The sequence below is a fragment of the Mytilus edulis genome, chromosome 6 (assembly GCF_963676685.1).
Source record: "Mytilus edulis chromosome 6, xbMytEdul2.2, whole genome shotgun sequence".
Classification (NCBI taxonomy): domain Eukaryota; kingdom Metazoa; phylum Mollusca; class Bivalvia; order Mytilida; family Mytilidae; genus Mytilus; species Mytilus edulis.
Window position 1 is genome coordinate 11116016 of NC_092349.1, and position 27255 is coordinate 11143270.

The 27255-nt window shown below is 31.9% G+C and overlaps 1 protein-coding gene and 2 long non-coding RNA genes across 4 annotated transcripts; 2 read left to right on the forward strand and 1 right to left on the reverse strand.

Annotated features, from left to right (window-relative positions):
* LOC139527103 (uncharacterized) lies at positions 1-24494 on the forward strand. 2 transcript variants are annotated; one of them, XM_071322379.1, is made up of 6 exons: positions 1-66; positions 518-596; positions 1742-1789; positions 2995-3195; positions 23707-23776; positions 24390-24494. In XM_071322379.1, exons 2-5 carry the CDS (start codon positions 533-535, stop codon positions 23760-23762), a joined length of 369 nt encoding a protein of 122 aa, XP_071178480.1. In that variant the 5' UTR covers positions 1-66; positions 518-532; the 3' UTR covers positions 23763-23776; positions 24390-24494. The 2 variants fall into 2 exon arrangements, with proteins under 2 accessions (XP_071178480.1, XP_071178479.1); XM_071322378.1 differs by lacking the exon at positions 1-66 and having other exon boundaries at positions 416-596.
* On the reverse strand, positions 7493-12674 carry LOC139527095 (uncharacterized). The gene is made up of 3 exons (XR_011665260.1): positions 12046-12674; positions 8839-8926; positions 7493-7964 (listed from the first exon to the last, which is right to left on the reverse strand). It is a non-coding gene; the product is annotated as an uncharacterized lncRNA (long non-coding RNA).
* On the forward strand, positions 17567-22381 carry LOC139527096 (uncharacterized). Its single transcript, XR_011665261.1, has 3 exons — positions 17567-18193; positions 20197-20395; positions 21768-22381. It is a non-coding gene; the product is annotated as an uncharacterized lncRNA (long non-coding RNA).
* Positions 24495-27255: the final 2761 nt, after the last annotated feature.

Here is a 27255-nt window from a genome sequence, read left to right on the forward strand (position 1 = left end):
GGAGCAAGATATATATAGAATGACATCCGAAAACCATGCTGCATTCCCAAAAGAGTTTGTGCGCAGGTAGGTAGATTTGATATTCTTCTGTTTTACTTCTTATTTCTGTCAACTAGCAGGTGTACCCTTTTTTTTTCGTAGTTTAATCATATTTTATTTACAACAGAATTTAAGGAATTGAACACAAGTCATAACAGCTAGAAGGCTTATTTTTAGAATGCAGTTGTCAAAATATTTTATAACAACTGTCCCACAAATTGTTTAATGTCAAAATTACCTCCCGCTTACAATTTTATCTAGTATGTAGTACTCCATTTGCTCAAATGATAATATAACAAGAGGATTCTTATATATAGTTTAAAATGCTGAGAGACAAAAGTTCATTATAGTGTATGATTTGATAATAACATGATCATCATACATTTTCTTGACATGCATATGCATGCATGTGTACCTCGGAATATTTCTAAATTAATAAGAATCTAACAGCTAGCACTTTTTTTTTAACAAATTTCAGTGTCACACCAGCAGGATGAGTTTCTACCAGGTCCTGTTTTTCATTTCTTTATCTGTGTATACGTATGCACAATCAGTGAGTAAGTACGTTTCTTCAGTGTAGTTATATTTTTTTTCATTTTTCCGTATTTCTTTCTTCAATTTTGATTTTAGAAAATAAGAGACTCGGCATTTTGGTAGATAGTGTATCTATTAATTATATTAATATACTTGTTTACTATCTTTTTGATTGATTGATTGATTGTTGGTTATTTAACGTTACTCATCTGTACTGTCTTGATATTTTATTTTCTGATATTTCTTTTTGTTTTTTTGATGAACCAAATTTTTTTTGAATTCTTATTATATATTGCTGTCAGTTTTCTGCCTTAAGGTGTTTTCTTATGAACAAAAAATACTTTAAGTAATACTAAGTCATCCCATGGAGGTAAATATAATACTTCCATGGTCATCCATATTAAATGTATAACAATGATCTAAAAAAAAAAACGGTATGTGTATTTCCCAAGAAAACGGTGTATCTCCACAGACACTTGTTACAGAAAAAAAATATCCTATTTACCTTTTTTATATAGATTGGACAGTTGTTTTTTTCATTTGAATGGTTTTACTTTTGTTATTTTTGGGGCCTTTATATCTTGTTGTTCGGTGTAAGCCAAGACTCCGTGTTGAAGACCGTATCTTGACCTATTATACCTTTATAAATTGTGACTTGGATAGAATGTTTTCTCACTGGCACTAATACCACATCCTCATATATCTTTATAGGAATTTTTTTCTGAGACATGTGCCTGTTTTTATCTCGTAAAAATTAAAGACATCTTTCGATCACATGACGTCTTCTTTGGAACTTATTTCTTATGCATCGATGAAGTAGAGTTATCCAACACGGTAAATATAACTCCCTCTTGTATAAATTCTACTCCCCCTTAAAAGAGGTAATGATATCAATAAATCTGATATATTTTTTTCCAGTATTTCAGGCGCAAAATGATTCCTTTTCATAATCATTTTTTCACACACGTTCGAACACCGTAAAGTACCTTCATAATGTAGAAGAGTGATTTTTATTCTGAAAGATTTTGTTTTAATGTAAAACACTCTACCACAATAATACACCATATTTCAATCTTTTTTTTTAGAACCAATAATTGAAAGTACAAAAATCCAAACATAATTCAGAACTGTCAGTTACGGAAATTTTAAGTATCGTTCATTACTGTAGGTAGTGTTAAAACCAAGTGGGATGATGGAAGCTTCAGCGCAACTCAAAGCAAGAAAATATTTTATAATTAATTTAGAGCTGATGTTGTGGTTCTTTTTAATTGATTTTATTTTACGCCATAAAAGGAAATGTGGGTTCAACATACCTTATATTACACGATACAGAGACGATCACTGTGTTGAAAGGATAGTGATCACTGTAGACGAACTGATTTCACGCTTTAACCCGAGGCTCTCAAGGTCTCAAGAAAGTATAAAAGTGTAATCAGTGTTATAAAACATGTCATGGATACATCAAACGAAAATTTTAAATTATCCATGTACTATTAAACGAATTTGATTTTCTTCAGGAATAATAAGATTTGTTGACTGATTACGGATTTTAAAACGTCCAGTAACAAATATTACATTTTAATTTATAGTAGCGACATAACATGTTAATGATATGCATATGTACTGCTTTATATTAAACCAACACGCTGAGTCGAACTTTGATATTTGATCTGGGCAAAAGTCTTCACACGCAGATACTCCACCATACTCGAGAACATTATTCGGACTCGAGTGTTAGGTTTATTTTTTCACTTAGTCTGGTTAAGATAATGATCCCCGCTACAACAAGGCAATCAAGCGTTGGACGGTTGAGAATTGTACAATTTTACATGTAAACATAGGAAAATATTTTAATTATGTAAAAATAAGAAGATGTGGTATGATTTTCAATCTGACGACTTTTCATCATGCAAAGACCAGATGAAGTTATAAGTGATACTATTAGAACAGAAAAAACCCCGAGAGTAAGCAAAGTATGGACACATACATGTATAAGATCGAATACAAATAAAAAACATAGAATGAACGGTATATAGCTAGATCGCAAGTGTTACTTTGTTTAGTAAAAAGGGAGTATAGTATGGTTGAGACTATCACATACATGTAAATCGTTACTATAGTGTCATTTGTGAATTAAGGATTTTATAATTTTATCACTCGATTGCTACTCTATATACTTTAATCTTTCGACACAAAAGACGTTAACACTGGCATGTGAAACTGGTCAAATTCACGAAATAAACTTTAAAAAAAAGCAAAACATTATCTCTCAACAGTCAAATACGGTATATAAAAAGTTGAGCAAGCCTCGCGCTTTAAATATTGAAATTTAACCGTCTCGAGTGGAGAAATATCGTAATACACTTGTTGCAGTGATAGAATCTATAGTTATCATTTTCTTCCCACTTTATTCTTGAAAAGGAAGCTGGCCTGCTGTTCAGATGGGACATGCACAAGCAGGGCAGTGGTCAGCGCCTAACATGGGAATGGCATACAATGGACAGTGGCCAGCTGTAACTGACGTACAGTGGGTATTTGTACCGTTCTATCAGAACAATGTAGGAGTGACGTCACAACGTTCTACTGTCCATAAATGGGATGATGGGAGTACGACTACTCATGGTAGGCATCTTTAACACACACATTGTACTAATTATGTTTATTTTTAGCATGCACCAGTGCTGACACATTATAGAGGGTTATTTTTGTGCAACGTGTTTTGCCATTTCTATTTCACGTGCAGCCGTAAAAAAGATTCGTTATACACCGTGTTTCGTAAATGGCAAATAGATCAACGTTCAAGACATTTTAATTGTTCGTTCATCGTGAAAAGGCAATTCTATATCGTTTTCTTTCGTGCAGATACTTATATATTATCATTGATCATCTCAACGAGATTGATTTTCTCGCCTGAGCCGGGACGGCGAAAGCAAGAAATGCAATCGATTTGAGATAACCAAAGATAATTTGTTTATCGATATTTTACCTATGACGAAGTTGTCAATTTCATGTCAAGTTCGTTAGCAACGCCACGTGCCTCCTTAGTTTCTAGCGATAATTTCCATCACAAGCGAGTAGAATGATATGAAAAACTATCACAAAAGACCAAAGGATAAATGCACAATATAGTGATTAAACCCTTTACGCCCTTCATTATATTTTACATAACGTATATAAAAATAAATACAAACGAACGCACAAATAGCATATTTATGAAAATTGTCGTTTGTACAACTTAATTTCTTCGCTATATATGAATGATAAATATAACCGCAAATAGAATAAATGAACTATTTTGTTGCAGTGCATGTTTTTCTGTGACAAAAATATTTTATGTGTTTACGATGTTACACGTACATGTATTTGTATTTTTCCATGGCGTTGTTAGTTTATGTTCGACTTGTAAATTTAAAAATCACATACATTCCCTCTGTTCATTTAAGAATTGAATGCTCTTTTTTGTAAATTTATTGGGGTGTAAAAGCGTTGACCGAAGTACATTTTGTATGAAGCGCGGAAGCGCTTCATACTAAAAATGTGCGCACGGTCAACGCTTTTACAACCCTATAAAGTTACAAAAAAAAAGCATTCAATACTTATAATTACATTTTACCTATAGGATCATGAAAACACGCCTTTTATCAAGTTTTTATTTCATTTACCTGTGCACTTTATTGTGGGACCTCGTGTCATCATGAATGAAAAGTTGCATTGTGTCATGCAATTGATCAAGGAATATCACGAGATTGCTAGTTAGCCAATCAGAATAACGTATTATAATGAAACATGCATCTAATGTAATTATAAGATATTAAACTTTTATACTGCACTCGTTCTATTTGAGCAATCAAAATGCGTTGACCGTATATTTCTACATGTATGTCATATACAGTCACTGACCTGATATCACTTGTCCTCATGAATATCTAAATAGAAGTTGCCGAAATAAATTTTAATTATTCATTCGACCTCTTCATCCTGTTCTTGTTTCCAATGCATACATGCAACGATGTGTTGAACGACTCAACCTTGTTTCTTTTGCAATTATTGGAAAAAAATATTTAATTTGTTAATAAATAAATTTGGTGTATTTACTGTCTTCTGATTGGTTAAAATTATTAGTTTTATTTTCAATGTTGTCAATTTTTATGGCGACACGCGGATTATTCATTATGAAGAGTCAAAAATTAGTTTTATGGTTCAATAAATTCAAAATAAATAATAGCCATTCATTAAATATTTTTTGTTTGCAACCTATAAATCATTATGTTTTATGCTTATGGTTGATATTTTAGTCCATACTCAAAACGATTTCGTTCACTATCTAGTGTGGGTTTCAACAGGTAAAATGAATGTACATTTCATTGTGTTGTATATTTCTCCGCGAGCATGGTATGAGGCCTTTTTAAAGGGGATTTTCCCCAATATTTAAATCAAATAAATAACCTTAACGCATAAAACAACAATTGAAGATGTTTTTTTAGATTGCAGTATAAAGACAATAATAGTGCATTGACTTCGGCATAGCCTCGTATTTCCCCGTTTCTAAGCCTCATCCTTATATCGTTGATATGTCAAGTCAATGCACTATTATTGTCTTTGAATCAGGTTGAAGTAAACCGGCATAAGAAAGTATACAGGATAAATACAGCCCCCATGCGATGAATATAATACAATTACTGTCTTTTGATGAGGTAAATGTGTAGTTTTATTGACTTTTGAAAAACTGATATTCACTGAGGCCAACGGCCGAAGTGAATATCAGTTTTTCAAAAGTCAATTAAACCACATATTTACCGAAACAAAAGACAGTAATTGTTTTATTCCATATTCCGAGAGAAATGTATGTAATGGCAATTATTAACCAAAACCAATTGTACATCAATCGTTTTTTTACCAAAATAGTGCAGGTAAAAGCACGCGACGTTATGCGCGGTGAATATCCCTTTTCCGCAGGTGAATATGCTTATTTATTCAAAATCCCATTCATATAGAAAAACCAACTAAAGTTTTATTAATATGGAATAAATTATTATACATTACAAGAAAATATTTGATTTTAAAAACATGGATCAACGGGAATTAACTCTGGAAACTTTCTGTTTTAATTATTTTTTTAACTTTTTACTGTAGATACAATATATATAACATCAACCCAACAATGTTAGATCTGTAAATTTGCTTTCGCAAATTTTTGGTTCTTCCCTCGCCGGGATTCGAACCCATGCTACTGTGATATCGTGACACCAAATCGCCTGCACTGCAGCCGTCCCACTAGACCACACGACCACCTGGCCTCTCAAAAAAAGAGCTTTCGGTGGGCATGTGTTACCTTTCCACGTCAGTTTTAATCTAGCGGCGTACTACAGTACATGATATATAAGGCATGAAGATGTTATTGTTACAGATCAGCTAAATAATCTATAGTAAAGGATCCTACAAATTAATGTAAGATACAGTCACAGAAAATAATTATATTCATAAGTACGTCTGAGTCAGTGACAACCCTACAACAGATGTATCCATCGGATCGCCATCAATGATGGTGATACATGATTGTGTACATAATGTATATACAACTCGTCTAAACATCAACCCAACAATGTTAGATCTGTAAATTTGCTTTCGCAAATTTATATATATATAGTTCTAGCCAAAGCATCTCTTAAGCAATTAACGTAATTCCATGCCTATCCCCAAAAAGTAAAATTTAAAAATCAATTGGTATCTTCCGTCTCTCTACACCAGATATAAAAATTGAATCAGGTTGAAACAAGCACCGTGTATCATCAGTACAGCGGAAATAGGTATTAACCAAGCGGGCATGATCGATATTGACCTTATAACGTGACGAAAATCTTGGTTTTGCTTCATCAATATTAAATGTACATTTCTGAACATTAAAAATTCCTGCTCCCAAGTAATTTTCGCATCGATTTTTTCCTATCTGTAAAACAACTTTGATATTCTAATAAGAACAATTAACACTGGACACTTTTAATTTGCAAAACACTCATTTGCAAATCCGCCGCCGCCTCAAACAAGAGCTACAATATCATGTATATAACCAAAATGTGCGAAATTACATGGGATTCAATAATTTCATTGGTTTTATACTGTTACTTTCATATTTATTTTGCAATTTGAATTATAAAAACATGGGATTTTCAATATCCCATGGGACAGGGCAAAATCCCATGGGATTTACCATTATCCCATGGGATTTTGGTTAAATCCCATGGGATTTTTTTTGGTCCCATGGGATTATTGTAGTCCCATGGGATATTTTTTGTCCCATGGGACAAAAAAAATCCCATGGGACTATGATTATCCCATGGGATTTTCAATATCCCATGGGACAAAATAAAATCCTATGGGATTAAAATTATATATATATATATATATATATAAATATAAAGTTATGTGTATGTTACAATGAATGCTGTTTGGTAGTAAAATGTTTTCAATGTATACGAGTTTTTTTTTTATATTTTTTATATATACATATATATAATTTTTTTTAAATTTTGTCACAAACATGTTTTTTATTTGTTTATATGACAATAAAGATTATTCTTATTTTGGAATGTATAATAATAATATTTTACAGTCAAAGAATAAAGTCCTTTCACTGAAACAAAATGATGAAATTTCTAAATAAATGAAAAAATATTGTTTTGAAATCTTTGTCTTGTTTATTCTATTATGAAAAATAGAACTGAAAAAATATTTCATATTCTGACTGAAAAGTTCACTCTTTTCATGAGGTAAGATTTTCTTTGTTATAGGTTCATTGCAATACTTGTATAGGCAAACGATTTGAATTATAATATATAACTTTGTGGTGTTCATAATAGTATGCTTATATTTGCAAATTTATAATATAAACACTTTTTGTTAAAGTTTTTGCTTTCTTTATTCACAACTTGCTATGTACAATTATTCAGTCCACTATATAAGAGTGAAGACAATAAATAATTTCATTCACTAGAATATTCCTGCAATTCTTAGACAAAACATTTTTTCAATCTGTTCTTCAAAGATCTTCCTCTGTACATCTTTATTGAATCGAGAGATTCAAATGAGAAGACAAAGCAAGTTTATTTGGACAACAACATTCTAATATCTTGTTCATTCGTTCCATCTTTCAATTGATAATTACATTGTTGTATTTATATGATCAAGTTCTTGTGCATCAATGATCGTGATGATATGACTCCTTTTTGTTTATAGTCATCATGTTGAAATTTCCTCTTTCAAATAAATGTAGGAAAAAACATGTTCCATTTCAAATTAATAAAAAAGTCGCACTATGGAGAAAAATATCAGCTTTAAGTTTTCCGTTCAGTATTGATCTGTGAATGATGACCATGAAAATCCAGATTTCTGACCTACAAATACACAAACTCAAAAATTATCAGTGAAGAGATCAATAAAATGGCTATTTTATCATGTTTATGATTAATATGATAAACTTTCATTTAAATATTCAAGTACTAAATTACAGAAATCGCTTAAATTTTATAATAGTTTAGTTAAAGTACAGCTTATTTAAAATTATAATAAAAAATATAGGCCACCGTTGAGTTAAATAAGATATTACATTTTTAATGCCAAAAAATGGCATTTTTGCACCAAAGGGAGATAATTTGGAGCTTTTTCAATGATATATGCATTTTAAAAGTCATCTGGGGCCAAACCGAATTGATTGTTTTGAATGATTTGGTGTACCATATGATAAAGATATAAATAAATTGAGTTATGAAAAAAAAATATTAAAACATTTTTCTGAAATTGTTATACCCTAGAGCCTCCTTAAATGTCATTTGATCTCTATTGGAGAAATGTCTCATTGGAAATCAGACTGCTAAGTGTTTCTTATTTTTATATCAACCCAGCCATATTATACCTGTCTAATATCAGGAGCTTGTACATAGTTCAGTGGTTGATGTTGGTTCATACCCGTCATTTTTATTTTTCATAATTTTTTGTTTTTATAAATTAGTCTGGTATATTTGACGTTTGAATTGATGCTCTGTTTCAAATTTGGTTAGTGTTGACTTTTATAGATTACTATAACATGTATAGGGTATGGGTTTTCTCATTACTTACAGGTCATCAATGGCCTCTAATAAGTAATTACAATGCTTACATCCACTAAATTGAACTCTGATGGATAGTTTTCTCTTTAATCATACCACATCTTATTTTAATAAATATTTAATTATTATTCAAGGACAAAAATTTTTATAACAGTGGACTTACCATTTAGGCTTTGTTGACCTCTGTAAATCTTATTTTGTTGATAATTTCTTCTGTTTATAGTTTCCCCTTTATCTTTCATGTTCTTGCCCTACACATAAAAGGGTAAACATCATTTAATGACAAAAATAACTACTACATGTATTACATAATTAGTAGGCAACGGAAAATTTTGTCTTATTTGTATATAACATCAACTAACTCATCATTCTTGCTGTTCAATATCATGAATATTATCATTATTCTATGAATATGAGGTCACAGTAAAATTAACCTTGGCAGGCAGACATCTTTTTTTATTTGATACCTTGTAGTCATTCCATACAACAAGTAGACCTATGCTTAAAAATCTAAGGCCAAAATCAAAAATATGTTTGTTTCCCCTCCCCCCACACGGGTCAAAAATAAGCGCCCGGGTCAAAAAAAAATTTCCACAAAAAAATCGAAATTATTTTTTTCCTGAAAATAATTTGTTTCCATTTTTGGAAAGTGCTTGAAAGCAGAAGGATTGATAATCTAAATAAATACACTCAAATTGAGCACAAACAACTGATAAGTGGCCTGGACTGGACAAGTCAAACCATTCATGTGACCATGCTATGACAATCACATCCAGTTAAAAAAAACTAGAGGCTCTCAAGAGCCTGTGTCGCTCACCTGTTAATGTGTTTACTGATGTCGGCCATCTTCGTTGGTAGGCGGGGTCATTAGTCACTTTTTTTTTAAATAGATACCCTAGTATTATGATTGTGGCCAAGTTTGGTTAAATTTGGCCAAGTAGTTTTAGAAATGATTTTTATACAAGTTACAAAAATGACGAAAAGTTGTTCAATGTTGACTATAAAGGGCAATAACTCCTTAAGGGGTTCTCTAACAATTTTGATCATGCTGACTTATTTGTAGATCTTACTTTGCTGAACATTATTGCTGTCTACAGTTTATCTCTATCTATAATAGTATTCAAGATAATAACCAAAAACTGCAAAATTACCTTAAAATCACCAATTTTAGGGCAGCAACCCAACAACAGGTTGTCCAATTCAACTGAAAATTTGTGAGGGGATATATCTTATTCTGATGGACATTTAAATCTTGAAAGATTTGCCCTAAATGTCTTAGTTTCAAAGATATAAAGCAAAACCTGCATTTTACCACTATGTTCTAATTTTAGCCATGTCGGCCATTTTGTTTGGTAGGCTGGGTCAGCGGACACATTTTTTAAACTACAAACCACAATGATAATTGTGGCCAAGTTTGGTTAAATTTGGCCAAGTAGTTTCAGAGAAGAAGATTTTTAAAAAAGTTACAAAAAATGATGAAAAGTTGTTAAAAATTGACTATAAAGGGCAATAACTCCTTAAGGGGTCGACTGACAATTTTGGTCATGTTGACTTATTTGTAGGTCTTACTTTGCTGAACATTATTGCTTTTACAGTTTATCTCTATCTATAATAGTATTCAAGATAATAACCAAAAACTGCAAAATTTCCTTAAAATAACCATTTCACAGTCAGCAACCCATCAACAGGTTGTCCGATTCGTCTGAAAATTTCAGGGCAGATAGATCTTGACCTGATCAACAATTTTACCCCATGTCAGATTTGCTCTAAATGCTTTGGTTTTTGAGTTATAAGCCAAAAACTGCATTTTACTCCTATGTTCTATTTTTAGCCATGGCGGCCATCTTGGTTGGTTTGACAGGTCAATCCACACATTTTTTAAACTAGATACCCCAAGGATGATTGTGGCCAATTTTGGTAGAATTTGGCCAAGTAGTTTCAGAGGAGAAGATTTTTGTAAAAGTTTACGGACGACGGACGCAGGACGACAGACGACGAACGCCAAGTGATGAGAAAAGCTCACTTGACCTTTCAGGTCAGGTGAGCTAAAAAAAACCTGCCTTCCTGGTCTGTTTACAAAGGGTAGACCCGGGGGAGGGGAAACAGACATTCTTTTAAATGTGGCCTCATAAAATGACAAAACCAAGAAAACTTATCATTGACCAAAGAACAATAAAATGCGGTCATGGTTTATATATGAATCTGCCATTCAGACATGCACACCTTACAATTGTTTCATATCTACCAACTATAATCTACCTGTAACTTTAAACATATGATAAACTGACAAAACAATGCAGTGTTTCATTGACCAATGAACCATGCATGAAAATGAGGTGAAGTTCATATAAAATATCACAGACAGCTAAGTGCATCTTACAATTATTTCATTCACTAAATAAAGGGGCCTTATTGCTTACAGTATCCGGAAAATAGACCAAACCACAAAAACTAAATATTTTCAAAGTTCCTTATACCCTGCCAATTTGTTATGGTTGTGCCTGTTCCAAGTCAGGATCCGATAATTCAGTGATTGTCGTTTGTTTATGTGTAACATATCTGTTTTTCAATTTTTTTGTACATAAATTAAAGCACAATACATTTGTACATGAAACACAAAGCTCATCACTGAGATAGTAGTCTCAGATAGAGGGAGGCGGGGTCAACCAAACTCCCCTATTCAATCTGAATGCAGGACAGAAAGTCACAGTCAAAAAGTCACACACTGTCACAGGACAAAAAGTCACAATTTAGTTTTGGGATTATTTTTCTTTGAACAAGAAAACACTCTTTTTGTATTTTTCTTGAAGTTTTATACATGAACATGATGTAGCAACTTTTAAATTAAAATTTATTAAAAACAAATAAATCAGTGCATTAGGTTTGCGCACATTACCATTACATTTGCACACAAAAATCATTACGTTTGTGTGCAGCTTTTGATTACATTTGCACGCATTTTTTAACATGTAAATATAAAAAAAAAAGATATAGTATGATTGCCTTTTACAGCTGACTATGCGGTATGGGCTTTACCTCGGGCTTTGCTCATTGTTGAAGGCTGTTTGGTGACCTATGGTTGTTAATGTCTGTGTCATTTTGGTCTCTTGTGGACAGTTGTCTCATTGGCAATCATACCACATCTTCTTTTTTATATTATGAACAATTTCCTAAAATTAAAAATGAATATATGTAATAAAAAGAAGATATTTCAAAATCTTTTTTCATTTATATTCAATCAATTGTCAACAAATTGTTTGTGACTTTTTGTCCTATCAACTTTGTTACTTTATGCCTGAGTTTGACATGTGTTTGACTTTTTGTCCTGTGACTTTTTGTCGGAATGTCCTGTGACTTTCTGTTCGTTTACCTTCCATCTAAATCAGTGAACTGAATAATTGTTTTTTGCAGAAGTCCGGGGAGTGTTAAAAAATCACATGTGCAAGTTGAGAGTCAACACTTACACAGGGACTACACAATACTTTTTCAGAATGTCAGCAAAAAAGAATCACTGGTGACAGGGGAGTGTAACCGATGAATTGATCCTGAATCAGATAAGATTTTCCCGGTACGTCTAAACACCGCTCAGGAGGACCTCCTGGGTGCACACATGCAGGACATACAAAGTGCACTCATGGCAGACCCTATATAGTCGCCGTCGTATCTGCACACATGATGGATGTATATATTCGTTATAGATCGTCATACACTTCTCATTTTAGAGTTAAATTTGCAAGCAACCTCTTAAGATTTTAAAATAATAATGCTACTAAAAATATATTATTTCCCCCAATTTTCGCAATTTTTTCGCCATATAAAATATTTAGGCGACTGTGCTTTTAGTGAATATAAACGATTACGAGGCCTCACGAATAAATATAAATATGAAATATACTGGAACATCGATTAGCATAGATCGAGCAGCAGAGTAAACTTCCACATAAATCTCGAAGTTATTTACGCCGGATAATATAGACTGTGCTCCTGAATAAAGTTGTCAAATACATTAATTTGTGTTTTTTACTTCTACAAGAAATTTGATTCAAATGCTAATTACGCACCATTTGCTGAGCAGAGAATCATTCTAAGCCAGGAACTAACTGATAACATTAAGAATAGAACTGAAGTCTCTGTAAAAAGGCAGTCAATCCTAACAGAACTGTATTAACTTAATGATACATGTACATCAAGTTCCAGCACCTCACCAAGCACCCTTGCCTTGCATACTGAGATGGCAAACTGGTGTGTGTCAGTATTTTAATATAAAACTGCGTAGGTTCATATCGTTTGATTCAACGTTTGTTTGGTTATTTTTTAAGGATCGTTGTAAAATTATATCGAAATCTTTGTTAAAATACGATTTTAAATTGTTCAATTCTTTCTATTTCATAATTTTGTCAAAGTCTACTTTTTAAAGTTTTAAATTTTACAGAAAAAATGAATATTCCATTTTGATTTGAAGAAAATCTTTTTGAACTGTCATGACATGGTGTTGCAAAGCTGATTACAGGTAACTATAACATACAGTAATTTTCCATTTCGACAGTGCGTGTATTCTCGGGTGTGTATAACGTATAGTTTTCTAGAGAACATCCTGTCTACGTGTAATACAGATTGATGACATTATACAACATTTCTTTGGTTAAATGTGATAAGGTATCTGTGTCCATTCCCTATTTCAACACCACTAATTTTTCGAAGAAAAAAAATCAAAAAAAAAAATTATATGAAATTAAGAAGAAAAGTAGCAAATATAAACTTCAGTGATTGCGCATTGAGTAAACATAATTCCAATATTGCATGAACAAATCCGTGAGAAAACGTATATATACATGTATGAATAAAGATGTGTTTTAAACGACCTATTGGCATTATTTCACACTAGGACCTAAGATAACTAGAACTAAGCAATGGTTGATCCAGAAATTTTCATAAGTGGGGACTCATTGACTGCCTTAGAGTGTTCACGTCCAGTCATGCTTCCGTGATTCCCTATATAATCTACCATCTGTTTCCAAAGAATTAGGAGGGGGGCTGGTACACACATATATATCTAAATATACCTCTGCGGCGGAGCCAGCCATTTGAAAAGGAGGGGGGTCTCAACCCAGGACAAAAGGGGGAGGGGGTGGTTCCAACCATATGTCCCCATTCAAATGCATTGATCGTTCAAAAAAGGGGAGGTTCCAACCCCCGAAACCCTCCCCCTGGATCCGCCACTGATACCTATAGTATGCATATAATTAAGAACAGCTTTGAATATATGCATATAAAATAATGGTACGTTTAAAAACCGTTCAGGATCTCCTGGTTGCACACAGGACATTAAGTAACTTAGGACATATATATATAATAGTAAGAGTTCAGGGTATACATTCGATAACTAACATATTTTATAATTTTGTTATTTTTGTTTTGATAAAATCAGAGACATATAATACATGTATTGAGACATATATATATATGTGTGTCTCTGAAAAAATCAAACCATCTTTAAAGAAGTTATTTCAGTTTGAATCGACTGTCTTTTGCATTAGAATTCCAAAACGTTAATGTTATTTACAAATGCCAAAACCTGCAAGAAAGAAACATTTATATTCGGTGATTTTTACACTAAACGTTTTCGTAATTTGTTTTAAAAAATATTAAAAAGTACATGTACATCGTTTTTTCAAGATTTGTATAGTAACTGGTTTAATTAAGTCCCCTTGATGAAATTTAAATTGCGAGACGCTAATTAATAAACTATGATCTATCTATCGGCATGCGTCGTTATTTGGGATACGTCACGGATGACCGATGATCATATTCAATACGATATACCAATCATCATTTGAATTTGGTCAATTGATCTTTAATAATTAGGACTAATTGGTGATGGCAGAGAATAAGTCGCTGGTGATGGTTAAAAACACATAGAAGTAAACTTTGCAAAAAAAAAGGTTTCCTCGGAAAAAATTATGAAAATATATGAATATGCTAAATATTTTTTTTTTCCGAAATAATAATTAAAGACGTTTAGAAATAACAAATTTTCACAGTTGGGAAATTTTCAATTCTAGTTATTTCATTTTGAAAACGTTGAGAAATATAGATCTTATTATATGTTAAATGTGGGCCGCTTGGAGATCAACTTGTGAAACCCTGCATAATTAGGGTTTGTCTACTTTCGTCTTTTTCAATTGCCAAACATTCTATAATCAAGGATTTGTACAAGGCCTTGTTATAATGAATATTATCGCCAATATCACCATAATTAAATAAAGAACAGATACAATATTCGCCTAAAGAGTTTGCCATCTAACAATTCAAAATGAAATGTTGAGTCGAAACTGAGGTACCAAATCTATAAAAAGAATCACTATTTTAGTCGAAATTAAACTGTATATATTCTTTTTTTCAAAACTCCTGAAATAATTTAACATTATCTATAGAGAGCTTACATATGCAAATCTGTTTAGAAATATGTGAGCGTAAATAAAATTTGTTTATTACCCCCCCCCCCTTTTTTCCTTCTTTAAAATTTAATTGTAAACGATTTTCGTTCTTAATTTGTGTTTGCTCATTAACTGGGGTTCATGCTGTCAAAAAACAAAAATGTCTCCTTGTGTAAAAGTTATTGATAAAAAAAAAATTGAAGCTTCCAGAAGAATAACGGTACGTCTAAACACCGCTTGAAGGACCTCCTGATTGCACTCATGACATACGAAGTGCACTCAGGACCCTTTATAGTCATCGCACACAGGATGGATGCATATATTCTTTATACGCTTCTTATTTTAGAGTTAAATTTGGTAGAATTTGAAATCGAACTTAGATAGATATGTTACATTTGTAATTCTTAGAAAATAATAAGGGCACGTGTCACTGATTACACAACTACTGAGCCATGAATTATCCAATCAACAAAATTAATTGGATTATCTTTATTGTTGTTTTATACATTGTGTTGTTAGTACAGTGTGACCATGCGGGAAGTAATATTGTGACGTCTAGAATGAATATCACGATGTTTTAAGATTTTCGTCTTTTATTAAGATTTCGTTCCATAAATTTTTACGTTTTATTCTTAATTTTATTATCATGTCCTGGACCAGTAATGAATTCTTTGCACGAGTTTGAAAAGGGAAATAAATGTTCATACTTTACGGTAAAAGCCGTACTTTTCAAACAATCAAACTCATATACATGTAGTTAGATGTTATTTCTCATTTTTATCGAACTTGTCCAGGAATTTTATTTTTGAGTTATACGAATATTTTAAGAAATCCGTTTTTATTAAGTTTTTTTCTCTAATTAAAGTCGTTTTGTCCAGTTTCACAAGCCTGAAACGAATTTCAATGCGAAAATAAATTCTGAAAATGAACTTGTCTCCGTTTTCGTCTCCGTTTTTTTAAAAATTATGATATTTTGGGTATAATTATTTCTAAAAAAATATGTAAGTTAGATTGTAGTAGCGAGAAATTATAAAAAAGAAGATGTGGTATGATTGCTAATGAGACAACTATCCACAAAAGACCAAAATGACACAAACATTAACAAAGAAAGACTATTTCGAAGACAGTTTATTGACACGAAATCCGTTCAAACCACGACTAAGTCTTCGTGCACAGATTTCCGTTAAGGTTAAACTGAATATTGTACATAATTGTCTTCTCTTGTATAATGGTTTGTTGAGAATAAAGATATACAAATGTAATAAAATTTGATATTCAGTCAACATTGTGTTTGTTTAAAAACTTGATTTAGATAGAGAGAAAGAAAAGAATCACACTGAAAAACAAAAATCGAACTTGTTACAGAAAAAAAACTATAAAATAATTTTCTTTATTCGTGAACTGCAAAACACAACAAATTAATTTACCCGTCATCATGAAAAATAAACTGAAAAAGCACATCGAATGAGATATATATTTAATTTTTTCTATATGCAAATTCATGTTAAAGGTAAAACTGAACTAAACAATACAATTCCTAAAAAACAATAAAGATAATCCAATCAATTTTGTTGATTGGATAATTCATGGCTCAGTAGTTGTGTAATCAGTGACACGTGCCCTCATTATTTTATAAGAATTAACATATCTATCTAAGTTCGATTCAGGCGCGGATCCAGAGGAGGGAGGGGGTTCCCGGGGGGGGGGGGGGGTTGGAACCGATCAATGCATTTGAATGGGGACATGTAGTTGAACCCCCCCTTTTTTTAAATGGCTGGATCCGCCCCTGCGATTTCAACTTCTACCAAAATTTAACTCTAAAATAAGAAGCGTATAACGAATATAAACATCCATCATGTGTGCATATATGATTACGGTAATGGGTCCTGAGTGCACTTTGTATGTCCTGAGTGCACTCAGGAGGTCCTGAGCGGTTGTTTAGACGTACCCGAAGAATAAATCATTTCCTGAACCTAAAATACATTTATCTGTAATTAAAGAAAATTCGCCTAAAACATTCTCTCATATAAAAATTCGCCTAAAACATTCTCTCATATATTTAAACAATTAATTATAAAATAATTAATTCAACGTCGGACTTTCTGTCTGTTTACTAATACTTTTCTTGTTCAGTTTTGTTTATACCCATAATAGATGAACGGAAATAAGTACTTTTTTTTAGGAAAATTTACAACTAGATGAACGGAATTAAGTACTTTTTAGGAAAATTTACAACTCAAATTTTCAAAAACAAAATTCTACACTTTTTACCTGGATGTTTTTCTCTGTCTCGAAGCCGCAACCTTTGACCCCGTATCAAACGTAGCGACCAACACCTCACATGACGTATTCTCGATGTTGAGGTATTGACAATATACAATCACATTTATCAATATACAGCAAGTAAGTAATTTGGTGTTGAATGCCAGTAGATCAGAATTTGTTAATCGAACTTTACCTGTTTAAGGGGCACTAGCTGCCAAATTCATGTTCTTCATCGATTTTAATAAAATTCACATTAAACGTGTATATAGTGTTGAATTGTTTATTAAAATGTTGCGCACAATCTTGGCTGATATGCATAAAACCATTATATTTCATGACACTGCATGAAAAAGAAATTGACTTATCGTATAATACCAGAACCAGAGACATATATATTGTATCTAACATCTCTGCCAGAACTAAAAAATAAACTACAGTAAGTCCACATACACATATTAAGGTGTATGGATGTGAATTAACAGAATAGAGAACAAAGGACAAAGAAAAAAAGGAATAAAGAATAGTGAAAGAAAGAGAATAATGGAAAAAAGTGTAAGTTATTAAAAATATAACTAAAAAAAGAAGACAGAAAAAAAGACACCCCTCCGAGACGAGCCTTACATGCACTGTTATTACCCAAGGTTAATTTTACGGCGGCTCATTTTATTTTGGCTTAGAAATAAACATAATTGACAAGTTTCCTTCCCCTGCATTCTCGATCCCACATGTAAATAAGCACGGTGATTTTCAAAAAGACATTGATACATCATTACAACACACACTTGCCGTCAGTATTTGAATATATTGATTAAGAAGGTATAGAAGATTAATGCACGCACACTATTATCCACCACTGGCCTAAATAGTTAGTCCGCAAACAACGAGGGTAATAAAAACCCAGCACTTTGAACACAGCCACCGGCATGGTGTGAATCTGAAAGCTTCCCACTATCCATTTCTACCCATAGAAAACTTTTGCCTTTCATTTATCAAAAATGAAATATGTTGATATTAATGGTATATAAGAATTATTGGGGAATTCAAACCATTCCTATTGTAAGTGATATAACTAAATTTATATCAGGGTGATTGAAATGAGGAAAAAAAAGGGGGGATCAGGAGTTCAGGGCCCCCTGTTTGGGAAAAGAATTGGTTGATTATATATGGAATCACTGAGTCATGGCAGGAGCAGGCCCCTCTTAGGCAGTCGGTGGGCCCCACTTATGAAAAATTCTGGATCCACCACTGTGGTCAGGGTGGTCTTCAGTTGTATTATCTTTTAAAAAAAAAATTACACCTGTATAGTGTATATTCTTTAGTGTAAATCAAGGGAAAATACTGTGAACTATCTGTGCATTGGGGCTTATTAAAAGGTATTTCGGGGGGGGGGGGGGGAAGAAAGAAGGGAGGGTTAGTCCATGGGAGGTAATCCCCACCCCTTTCAATTTGAGAATATGCTATTATCTTGTAAACGGTCCAGATCCCCATCCCTAAACCATATATATTCTTGAATGGGACGATAAAACAAATCAAATGAAATTAAAAGGAGGTCTTTGGGGGTTTCACCACTCTGTTCAATTTGAGAATGTGCTATTATCTTGTGAACGATCCAGATCCCCACCCCTAAACCATATATATTCTTGTCGGGGACAATAAAATTAATAATGAAATAAAATAAAAGTGAAGTCCCACCCCCTCTAGTTTGAAAACTTGTAAACGGTCAAGATCCCCACCCCTAAACCATATTTATATATTCTTGTATAGAACAATAAAACAAATAAAAGGAAATATAGGGAGAGTCCATGGGGTTCACCCCCACCCCCACATGTTTGAGAAACTTTTAAATGGTTGAGATCCCCTGTCATCCAGTGGTTAGGTGAAAAAATTTCAGGATCCCTGATCTCCACCGTCAAACCATATATATTCTTGTATGAGACAATAAAACAAATCAAATGAATATAGGATCATCCCCTTTGTCTTGGGTTGGGAACCCCCCTTTTTAAAATGGCTGGATCCGCCCCGGCATACCATCTAGCTAGCTATAAAGGCTTTAAAAATATGAAATCAAACAAGGAAATTAACAGTGTAGGCAACTGTTTTGAATTTAAAAAAAAGTCTTTTACATATATAACAATGTTAAATTTTTTGTGCATTTATTTTTGCTTATCGTATTTTCAATAATGGACAAAATTGCATGATTGAATATTGTAATTTAAGAAAAATCAGCATACATGATATAAAATGGGAAGTGGAAACTGGGAATTTGACAAAGAGACAACAACCCAATCAAAGAGCAGACAACGGCCGAAGGTCACCTATGGGTCTTCAATGCAGTGAGAAAAATTCGGCACTGGTCTTCAGCTCATAAATATGTATCAGAAATGAAAACGAGATACAGCTTTCAGTTGTATTAATAAAAACCTCACAATAAGTTCTGAATATCAGAATATACTGTATTGCAAGATTCTCTCAAAATGTACACATAGAGCTGAAAAACTGTCAGTGACTGTAAAATTAATCATGCTAACATTAAAGTCCATGGAGTCCATCTTAATATGCATACTCTCGTACAAAGGAATATAAGTATGCAATAGACATCAAGTTTTCAAAAATAAGAGTATCTATGCCATTAATTTACGACAAGATCTTAATCAAGTAATAATTTCGGTTTGTTTAAATATTTCGGAGGTTAGTATGACCTCCTCTTTGGTGATGATGTTTTCGTTTTAAAGTTGGGAAAATTGTTTGTACATGTACCAACAAAAATAAAAACACAAAGTCAATCTAGAATTATGTTTTTATCATTTTTTTATGTTTAGGTTGTCAGCAAGATGAAAGGGACAAGTATGCAGTTCAAAATTCAAAATGTGGATAAGTTGAGGTTCTAGGTCTTACCTTTGCAGATTTTCATATTTTGCATGAATAAAATCAAAGGTTATATGATGGACAGCAGAGAAAGAAAAAAACAACTTTTCAATTATCCTGCTCCTGGATAAATGTAAAACATCTTGTTTTTCGGTAAGTTTTATGCTCTGTTTTGATAGTGTTAGCGCATTCATCTTTCCAGTCTTTCCTCTAAATTGTAAGTTTTTGGTGAGTGTTCACCATGAATTTCAGTAAGTAACTTGTGGATTTACATGTATATACTCAAAATTTAGTACTAATATTAATGGGATTTTAGCATGACATCCTGCCAAATGCTTGTTAATCATGTTTATGTTCCAGAACAAACAAGTATTTGGACTGTACGCTTGCCCAATTTTAAGAAGTTGGTCAAGTTTATTACAAACAAATGTACAGTACAGATCAACATAACTGAAATCTTTAATAGATTAATACAAAAAGTTTAATTGCAGTTAAAATAAAAACACAGGTTTGGTCGAGCTGGTACCAGACAGTACAAATATACTTAAATGGTCTGACTGTACACATATGGTGGGACTGTAAGTTCTGGACCGTAAAAGTAACATCCGAATACTGATATGGTCTGGAACATTTATACATGTCTTAAAATTAATATCAAACACATTGGTGTTTGATAGAACTATAATGTTTTGGGATATCAAAATCAAAAATATCCCATTTTTACTTTTAATAAAGAAGAAGATTATTGATGTATGTTTAAATGTATATTAAAATGAGACAGCAAGCCAACAACACAAAAAATAAGGATAAAACATACATATTTTTTTTGTATCAATGTTATAATTTCCAATATGTTCAAGGTATTTTTTCATTGAAATAAAACACAAATTGAAATCTGTCTGAACTTCAAAAACTTAAAGAAATATTGTTTCTGTTGTCTGCATTTTGTATAATATATTGCAAATTCTTGTGAATAATGGAATGTTATTATAGTTGTCTAAAGTTTTAACATTGATCTTTATACTGTAAATTCATAAATTATTGCGTGCATTTATTATTGCGATTCTGTCATTTTAGACTTAAATGCGATTTTAAATTTTACAATTTTGAGAAAAATCCTGTTTAATCCATATAAAATATTTCATAATGCGAGTTTAAATTATTGCGTTTACAACTCCGTTGCATTTTTCGCAATAAAAAAAAACTCGCATTAATTCCGAATTTACAGTATATATATATATAATGTATATAACTTGGGAAAATACCCAAATGTTATAAAGAAGAATAAATTAATTGATTGTTATATGGTATTAGAATAGGAAGATGTGGTATATTGCTAATTTGACAACCCTCCATCAGAGACCAAAGGATGTAGGCCGTTAGCAACTGATGACACTGGACAACCTTTAACAATCAGTAAAATCCATATTGCATAGCTATTTTTATTGAAAATCATATTATTGCTACATGTATGAAAACAATTTTGTATAATCCATTACTTTAGATTTTATTGGTTCTTTTTCAGAAGGATTGAAATTCACCACCTAGAATAAATGGAGAAAACATAGAAACAAGACCAGAATAAATTCAAAGACAAAAGTTGGATCAGTTATTATTTTCATCACTCAGTCAATGATTTGAAGTTCTTTTAAATTCAAAAAAATATTGAAACCACAATAATGTCAAAGTTCTGTGCTGAATGTCCAAAAAGTGGACTATACCATCAAACAATGCTGGATGATAAGAAACTATTAATGTTTTGTGTTGAGGGATATTGTGAAAAAAATAGATTTACTTAAATAGCTACTAGTATGTTAAGCCTAACAATAGAGTTTTTATTGATTTCAAATGGCAAATAATTGTGTTTCAAGAAAGTATTCTATAATTCATGAATAAACATATATTGATACTTACATTATCTGCTTTGTTGTTTAAAAGTTTAGTTTTGAACAGTTAAAGAACAATATGCTAAATTAACATTTCCCAAGAAAAAAAGATATTCAATTAAAAAGATTCATCTTATAATAATTTACTACCAAATAGAAAACATTGTAACATACACATTACTGTTTATTTATATCTATATATTTACAATTAGAATCCCATAGGATTTTAATTTGTCCCATGGGATATTAAAAATCCCATGGGATAATAAAAATCCCATGGGATTTTTTTTGTCCCATGGGACAACAAATATCCCATGGGACTACAATAATCCCATGGGACAAAAAAAAATCCCATGGGATTTAACCAAAATCCCATGGGATAATGGTAAATCCCATGGGATTTTGCCCTGTCCCATGGGATATTGAAAATCCCATGTTTTTATAATTCAAATTGCAAAATAAATATGAAAGTAACTGTAGAAAACCAATGAAATTATTGAATCCCATGTAATTCTGCACATTTTGGTTATATACATAATATTGTAGCTCTTGTTTGAGGCGGCGGCGGATTTGCAAATGAGTGTTTTGCAAATTAAAAGTGTCCAGTGTTAATTAACTTGTTTATGTGCAAATAGTTGTGAATGTCAACACTAACTTTCAATTTTGATACAGTTGTCGAGACATTTACATGTTTTATTTGAAAGAAAGCTAATAAAGGGCAAAAGTAATAGTTACAAATCATAAACCTACCTGTGATTACCCATTCCTTATAACTTTTGGGGTAATAAATGAGTATGAAAATAACGTTTTTGTGTACGGTGTACAACAATTTAACTATGCACCGTACAGAAGGATTTATGTGGTCAGCTAAACACCGTACACAACTCTCTTTCCGGATTAAAATATCGAAAAATAACATATGTTTGAAAGATTTCAATGCCGATTACTAAAACAGCTATACTTATTACACACACACAGTGGCCTTCTATTTATAAGAAAAAGAGTTGCAATGAATATAAAATTATATCGGATGAGACGAGCGCCAACTTCTTTGACAAGTATTTGCACCCATTTTTATTAATTGTTATTGTTTTTGGGAATTAATGCGACATCTCGTATCATCAAACTACGACCAAATAATTTCTTAAAACAACAATTATGTTTAGATTTAAGTACACATTGATATGATGTGAACATCCCGCTAAGAAGATATACATTACCAGAAAATATTTGATTTTTAAAAGACTGTCCTTTATAGCTTGTTGTTCGGTGTGAGTCAAAGCTCCGTGTTGAAGGCAGTACATTGACCTATACTGGTTTACTTTTATAAATTGTTATTTGGATGGAGAGTTGTCTCATTGGCACTCACGCCACATCTTCCTATAGCTATCAACGGGAACTAACTAAAAATTTCTGTTTTTTTTTTGTTTTTTTTTTTTCATCGTAGATACAGTATAGTTCTCACCGAAGCACCTCTTAATCAATTAACGTAATTCGATGTCTATCTTCAAAATGTAAGCCATATAAAAGTTTTTTAACTAATGCATTGAAGAATTTACCTTTCTTGGACTTTTTTAGTTACAGGAGCGGCGGCAGTGGTAGCTCCAACAGCACGTGCAAAGGGTGGAGATTGATATACCAACTGTCGGTAAATAGCATTCAATGTGTTGGCAGAAAATTTTGAAAATAACAAATTGAATTAATAGTTTATATGTAAACCTTAAATTGTTTCTCTTCTAGGGGCTAAATCAAATTTTTGCACATGTCCTAAGTCAGGAATGATCAATCTGATGTACAGTGTTGTTGTCGTTTGTTTATATAATTTATAGCATTATACGTTTTTCTCGTTTCTCGTTTTTTTTAAATAGATTAGACCGTTAGTTTTCCAGTTTGAATGGTTTAACACTAGTAATTTCTGGGTCCTTTATAGCTTGTTGTTCGGTGTGAGCCAGGCTCCGTGTTGAAGGCCGTAATAATACATTGACCTATAATGGTTTACTTTTATAAATAGTTAATTGGATGGAGAGTTGTCTAATTGGCACTCATACCACATTCCTGTATCAAGCTTTGTTTCAAATGGTTAAGTAATCAGAAGACTTAGTCTGGTACAGAAAAAGCTGTAAAAATATGAAGAAAAACAAAATGACTCTTTGATATGTTTTAGTAAATATTGATATTCAGTTTGGTACTTTAACTGATCTATAATTAATTGAATTAACATGTCATGATTTATGTTAATGTATTTTTTTGCTACTTTTCAGGTACTCCTATCATGCATATTGCATGAAACATCGGAACTAAGTTGTTATTCATCTCAGGAATATGTGCAGGGATTTACGTTATTATTAAACTTCTTATCAAATGAACGATTTCTTTCACATCATATACCAGCCGCCTCACACGACAAAACAAACAAACAAAACAGAACAAACAATCAAAACAGAACAAAACATAACAATCAAAACAGAACAAACAAATAAACAGAACCAAAAAAAAACTCAAAACAGAACAAAACAAACAATCAAATCAGAACAAATCAAAACAAACAAAACAGAACAAAACAGAACAAACAAGCAAATCAATCAAAATACATACCGCGCCGAAGTACGTCCATTATTCATTTTTCATTATTCAAAATTCAATAATGAATTATGAAATAGTTCATAATTTTACTTTTCAATGTTAAGTAATGAATAATGAATAATTATGTTTCAGTATTCATGTTGAATAGTGAATAAGAAAAAAAAAAAAATGACTGTGACACTATATCCCGTATCTCTGAAATCGACATTTTGGTGTTATCTAACGCATATTCAAATTAACATATATCAGAAAAAAATCAAACCTCTTCTTTTTTAACTTTAGTTATTGATGAAATTAATTTTGGAGGATGAACTAGTAAGTTTCGCTTACTATTTATTTCAGAAAGTGTTGATTCAATGCTTATAACGGTTTTAAATGGGTTCTACAGAATACATTCAAATATTCAATTCAATATGATATAAAAATATTTATTATCATTTTATATTTTAAGAGTTAACACTGGACACTTTTAATTTGCAAAACACTCATTTGCAAATCCGCCGCCGCCTCAAACAAGAGCTACAATATCATGTATATAACCAAAATGTGCGAAATTACATGGGATTCAATAATTTCATTGGTTTTATACTGTTACTTTCATATTTATTTTGCAATTTGAATTATAAAAACATGGGATTTTCAATATCCCATGGGACAGGGCAAAATCCCATGGGATTTACCATTATCCCATGGGATTTTGGTTAAATCCCATGGGATTTTTTTTGGTCCCATGGGATTATTGTAGTCCCATGGGATATTTTTTGTCCCATGGGACAAAAAAAATCCCATGGGACTATGATTATCCCATGGGATTTTCAATATCCCATGGGACAAAATAAAATCCTATGGGATTAAAATTATATATATATATATATATATATAAATATAAAGTTATGTGTATGTTACAATGAATGCTGTTTGGTAGTAAAATGTTTTCAATGTATACGAGTTTTTTTTTTATATTTTTTATATATACATATATATAATTTTTTTTAAATTTTGTCACAAACATGTTTTTTATTTGTTTATATGACAATAAAGATTATTCTTATTTTGGAATGTATAATAATAATATTTTACAGTCAAAGAATAAAGTCCTTTCACTGAAACAAAATGATGAAATTTCTAAATAAATGAAAAAATATTGTTTTGAAATCTTTGTCTTGTTTATTCTATTATGAAAAATAGAACTGAAAAAATATTTCATATTCTGACTGAAAAGTTCACTCTTTTCATGAGGTAAGATTTTCTTTGTTATAGGTTCATTGCAATACTTGTATAGGCAAACGATTTGAATTATAATATATAACTTTGTGGTGTTCATAATAGTATGCTTATATTTGCAAATTTATAATATAAACACTTTTTGTTAAAGTTTTTGCTTTCTTTATTCACAACTTGCTATGTACAATTATTCAGTCCACTTTTTTTCGATATCACAAACTGGTCAAAACATTTACTAAATTTTATCACCGGTATAAGGAAATAATTCGTAAATATAACTCAACATGCAGACATCTTATACGTTCAGGTATTTCACATCCAAAATTTTATGGAAATATTCTTTATAAAGCACAAAAATGTCAGTATTCTCCTCAGAAACTAACAAAACCTTTAAATAGACTTATTAAAAGGGGATATAGTTACGATACTGTTGTCAGGTCATTAAAGATTGCATATTTTGGCTTTAACATTGATTCACTGATAGGGTCTTTGCATCGGAACTAAACACATTTATTTCTAAAAAAACAGTTGTTGGCATGACACGGGTTATGTTCTTCTCATATATTTTATGATAGTATGATACTAAACCCCTAACGGGAGGGATTGTACCTGATATTCATATGATGAAGACATAATCTTTCAATCAGTTTAATTGAGGTCTGGAGCTGGCATGTCAGTTAACTGCTAGTAGTCTGTTGTTATTTATGTATTATTGTCATTTTATTTATTTTCTTTTGTTACATCTTTTGACATCAGACTCGGACTTCTCTTGAACTGAATTTTAATGTGCGTATTGTTATTGTTTTACTTTTCTACATTGGCTAGAGGTATAGGGGGAGGGTTGAGATCTCATAAACATGTTTAACCCCGCCGCAATTTTGCGCCTGTCCCAAGTCAGGAGCCTCTGGCCTTTGTTAGTCTTGTATGATTTTAAATTTTAGTTTCTTGTGTATAATTCGGAGTTTAGTATGACGTCCATTATCACTGTACTATTATGCATATTTTAGGGGCCAGCTGAAGGACACCTACGGGTGCGGGAATTCTCGCTACATTGAAGACCCATTGGTTGCCTTCGGCTGTTGTTTGCTCTATGGTCGGGTGGTTGTCGCTTTGACATATTCACCATTTCCTTTCTCAATTTTATTTTTTACAGAGTTTGTCTTTAGTGCCGTGTGGAGACAGTAGAGTGCCTCCCCGTGCTTAAGGTTTATGCTCTTATATTATACTAGATTATGGAGTGTGTGTCCGAGCGAGAACTTCTCTATGTTCATTACTTTAGGAATATCTATCAAAAGTAGTATTTTAATATTCAGCCCCATT

What these genes read in the sequence shown, in the direction of transcription:
- LOC139527103 (XM_071322379.1), top strand. Translation starts at nt 533, where the DNA reads ATGAGTTTCTACCAGGTCCTGTTTTTCATTTCTTTATCTGTGTATACG. An exon ending in AAGCTTCAGCGCAACTCAAA is followed by an intron (nt 1,790 to 2,994) that starts GCAAGAAAATAT and finishes ATTCTTGAAAAG; the next exon opens with GAAGCTGGCCTGCTGTTCAG. An exon ending in TGGGAGTACGACTACTCATG is followed by an intron (nt 3,196 to 23,706) that starts GTAGGCATCTTT and finishes GGACTTTTTTAG; the next exon opens with TTACAGGAGCGGCGGCAGTG.